The sequence below is a fragment of the Arvicola amphibius genome, chromosome 7 (assembly GCF_903992535.2).
Source record: "Arvicola amphibius chromosome 7, mArvAmp1.2, whole genome shotgun sequence".
Taxonomy (NCBI): domain Eukaryota; kingdom Metazoa; phylum Chordata; class Mammalia; order Rodentia; family Cricetidae; genus Arvicola; species Arvicola amphibius.
The window spans coordinates 57,424,073-57,428,435 of NC_052053.1; the positions used below are offsets into that span (position 1 = coordinate 57,424,073).

Below are 4,363 nucleotides of genomic sequence, written 5' to 3' on the forward strand. Positions count from 1 at the left end.
CTGCTTAAGAAGTTTTTTATTGCAACATTATATCTACACACGTTACTCATCTAAAAACTAACAGTAAGCTGTAACTCCTTGACTATGTGCATCTTCAAAAGTATTAAAGTATTATTGTGCAAAATAATATTGTAACACTGGGGCATTAGACTCTTCATAAAACTGGGCACCAAGTAGGATATGACCTTGTTTTCAACATTTATTTTGTTAAAAAATTTTAGAAACCAAATATTTTGTTTTCAGGTCAGTGATATTACTGAGATCTAATGAGGAAAATATATAAGAAAATATATGAAAAGGAAAAATAACCTAGTGATGTCTTAGATAATTAAGAAACAACAATAACTTCTGTTTTGATCTTTTAAAAATTATGAGTTACATGTATGTGTATGTATGTGTCGATGATGGCAGAGGCCAGAAGAGTGTGCTGATCTTTTGGAGCTGGAGTTACATGTAATTGTTAGAGACCTGACAGAGGTATTGGGAACTGAATTTATGTTCTCTGTAACAGAATGCTTTTAATGACTGAGCCATCTCTCCATTCTTTCATTTTGATTTTTCTATGAGTGAACTTTGCACATTAACTTCTTCAAACCTCTTTTAATATTTTTGTTCCTCAGGCTATAGATAAAAGGATTCATCATAGGAGTCACTACTGTGTACATAACAGTGGCTACCTGGTCCTTCACCACTTAGTACATGGACAGAGGCCTAAAGTAGACATAGATGACACTCCCATAGAACAGGACCACTACAGTGAGGTGGGAGCCACAGGTAGAGAAGGCTTTCCATTTTCCAGCTGCAGAGGGGATCCTGAGCACAGTGACAATGATTCTCAGGTAGGAGAAGAGAATGCATAGGAAGGGGGTCACAATGACAGCCAGGGTCTCAGTCATGACCACAATCTGGCTGGAGGATGTGTCAGAGCAGGACAGCTTCAGCACGGGCTGGGTGTCACAGAAAAAGTACTTAATGACATGGGAGGCACAGAATGAGAGTCGAGACATGAGAAGAACACGGAACAGGGCATGTAGGTAGGAGATGGTGCAGGAGCCCAGGAGCATGAAGAGGCAGCAGTGTGGCCTCATCACCACATCATAATGTAAAGGGGTACAGATGGCCACCAGTCGGTCAGTGGCCATGGAGGCTAGCAGGTAACTGTCAGTGTTCCCCAAGGCCATGAAGAAGTACATCTGAACTAGACATCCCACGTAGGAGATGGTCTTTGTTTCTGAGAGCAAGTTCACTAGCATCTTGGGCACAATAACTGTTGTGAAGCAGATATCCATGAATGATAAGTTGCTGAGGAAAAAGTACATGGGGGTATGGAGCCTGGAGTCAGAGTGGATGACCAGGATGATAAGCACATTCCCTACCATGGTGACCATGTACATGATGAAGAAGATGTCAAAAAGGGGTTTCTGCATCTGGGGGTTGGAAGAGAGTCCCAGCAGGATGAAATCTGAGGTTCTGCTGCTGTGGTTGTTCATATCTCTGTCTCTGGATAAATTTTGGAGAAATGGTAGGAAGACATGAGTGGAAATTTCATGTGTATAGCTTCTTTCCTAACATCAAGCTCATTACTATTTATTATTTTAAAGAATATTTGCTAAGAATTGATAGAATAATATACTAAAATATCTAGCAAGAAAGCACAAAGAGACAATTTTGTTATTGAATAAATTACTAGATGAAGGTTTCTCATGCCTGCTTAATAATGCCCGTTTTATTTAATTTTTCTGAATTCTTTTGGTTTCTGTATATTTATCTCAGTTGGCTTCTTGATCAAGTCCTAATCCTCCAATTTTTTTTCCAGAATAAGAAGTTGTGTTTTCCTTGAAGCACTTTATTTACATAGGAAGGATCTTCATAAATGAGGTCCTCCCATTTATGTTCTCGACATAGTTTTGGAGATGGTGGTCATACTAGGGAAACTAGTCAAATGAACACATAATTTATCCATGCTCTGTGAAATCTACATAATTCAGATAATATTTACTGGTATCTGCTGAAGAAAAAACTTAGCATTGACTTAATTATTTTTGGATGTTAAAATCTGGACTCTCTAATTATGAACTTTGTTCCCAAGGATGTCACTCAAGAGAAGTACCTATGATAATGATAGTATGGCTTTAAATACATTATGTTTCCTGTGTCCAAGATTACTTTGAAGATAGAATAAGGTCATCACAAAAAGGGGAATTAGCAGAACATGTGTGTTATAAACCTGGAGGGGAAGGGATTCTTACAGTGGAAATGTTTAATTGGGAATGAATGCAGAGGGAAATGGGAGATAAAAGAATGGAGTAAAGGTTAAACAAAATGAAGGATGTATGTAAAATCCTATGACAATCTCCTATTTTGTGAGTTTGCTAAAATTATAATTAAAAAAAGTTTGAACAAAGACACCCTGAGTATGTGAATAATGCTCCTCTCAGAAGCCAAATACTATCAAATGAAAGTTTCCATAGCATGTGTGGGTTATGTTTATGCAAGCTATTGGTCAAGGAGGCTCCAGAGATCCTCCAAGAATTATAGACCACAGCCAATGTTCTTGATTGCCCACCAGAACTAGACCAGGACACTATTTGCTAAACATATTACATACTTGAGTTGTAATACATTGAGACATAAAACTCAAGCTGAAATGGAAGGCTACTCCATACTGGCTACATTTTACATTACTAGGTGCTATGTAAGCTGCTATGGGAGGAGATTCATCAACAATCCTATTTAGCTTGGAGTCTATGACTTCCATTAATGATCTGTTCAGTAAGATATGGCCACCAGTGCAATGATGGCATTGCTATTATAGGGACAACCAACTGCTTTTGATTTGAGTCCCAATAAACAGGAGGGAACTTATGCTTTGTACTGTAAACTTGTTACTAGTCTGTGGCTAAGAAGGTCATAGGCCCTATGGGAGTACCTACTACTATTGTTTTGCTAAATAGGCACAAGGTCAAATTGCTTTCTTAATGACTAGACATATATTAGTTCTTCTCTCAGTCTTTGCCAGAGAAAATCCTTTTGGTAGTGGGCAATGATTAATTAGTGAGACCCACAGCTGGCCAAAGTGCAGAAAACTCGACAGTTGTGGCATGATCTGCCCTATAGGTCACCTATGTTAGTTTCTCAAAGATCAGGAAATATTATGGAATGTGGGGCAGAATGAATAGCCAAGTGTTGGGGAAAAGTGCTATGAAGCAATGCCTTATAGTTGTAACATGGATGTTTTACCCTGGATGAAGCTGTGGTTACCTGCACAAGAATAGATCTGTTACCATTTTATCATGCACCAGATAGAAACTTAAGAGATCATCTGAAGCTAAAGGGAACTGAAGAGGAGTCATTTTCTTCAGTGCTGTAGCCAGCAATAAGTTTTCTATGCTCTGGTAAATAACATCCCATTTATGGTCATACAAGCAACTAATAATTTGACTCAGTAGGTCAAAATAGAAGGATATCAAAATATGAGAGGACTGTTTTGGAAGGAAAAATATTTTGGTGGGACGGGGGAAGGAGAGAGGAAGATAGAAAGTGAAAATGCCCAAGTTCAAAACATATGTATGAAACCATGAAAGAATAAAAAATTATGCTATGAACTTCTCATTCTAAACATTGGTATAATAATATAAAGTTTAGTGTGTACAGTCTACACTAATATTTAGGAAACAAGATACAGGGATGGCACCTGCTGGCACTGTTGAGTACTTTGGCTCAGATAATAGACTAAGACAGTGTGAAAGAGAAATCTAAAAGAATCAGGGTAACATATATACTAAAAATGTGAATCTGCTATTTTTTCAGGTAATATGACTGTCCCAGACAATAATCTTTTGAGTGGATACTACCTGTAAAGCAAAGGATAGAGAGCCTATATAGTTCATGACCCTAAAGAAGCTAAGTAACAAGGTGAACCCTAAGAAAAACATATATAGATCCATCTGGAAATGGAAAATAGACAAGATTACCTGAAAAATTGGGAGCATAGAGGTGGGAGAAGAAGGGAGAGTGGAAGAGGAAGAGGAGGAGAGAATGGGAGGGGTGAGGAGAACTGGAGGGAAAAGAATAGTTGAGATGGAGGAATGACAGAGATGAGAGAAAGGAGATATTTTGATTGAGGGAGCCATTATAGGGCTAGCAAGAAACCTGGCTCTAGAGAAATTTCCAGAAATCCACAAGGATGACTCCAGAGAAGATACTAAGCATCAGAGGAGAGGGTGTCTGTTGTCAGAGGCTGCTTGTTCATTTCCCAATCACCCATACTCCCAAAATAATCACACAAAACTATTACTTAAGTCACAGCTTGGCCAATCACTTAAGTGTACTGCTAGCTAGCTCTAGTATCTTTGGTTAACCC

The 4,363-nt window shown here is 38.4% G+C and overlaps 1 protein-coding gene across 1 annotated transcript; it reads right to left on the reverse strand.

Moving 5' to 3' along the window:
• Nucleotides 1-560: 560 nt before the first annotated feature.
• Nucleotides 561-1,499, reverse strand: LOC119819555 (olfactory receptor 1L4-like). Its single transcript, XM_038337798.1, is given in 1 exon segment — nt 561-1,499. A coding segment is annotated over 1 exon segment (930 nt). The 5' UTR covers nt 1,491-1,499.
• Between the last annotated feature and the right edge of the window lie 2,864 nt (nt 1,500-4,363).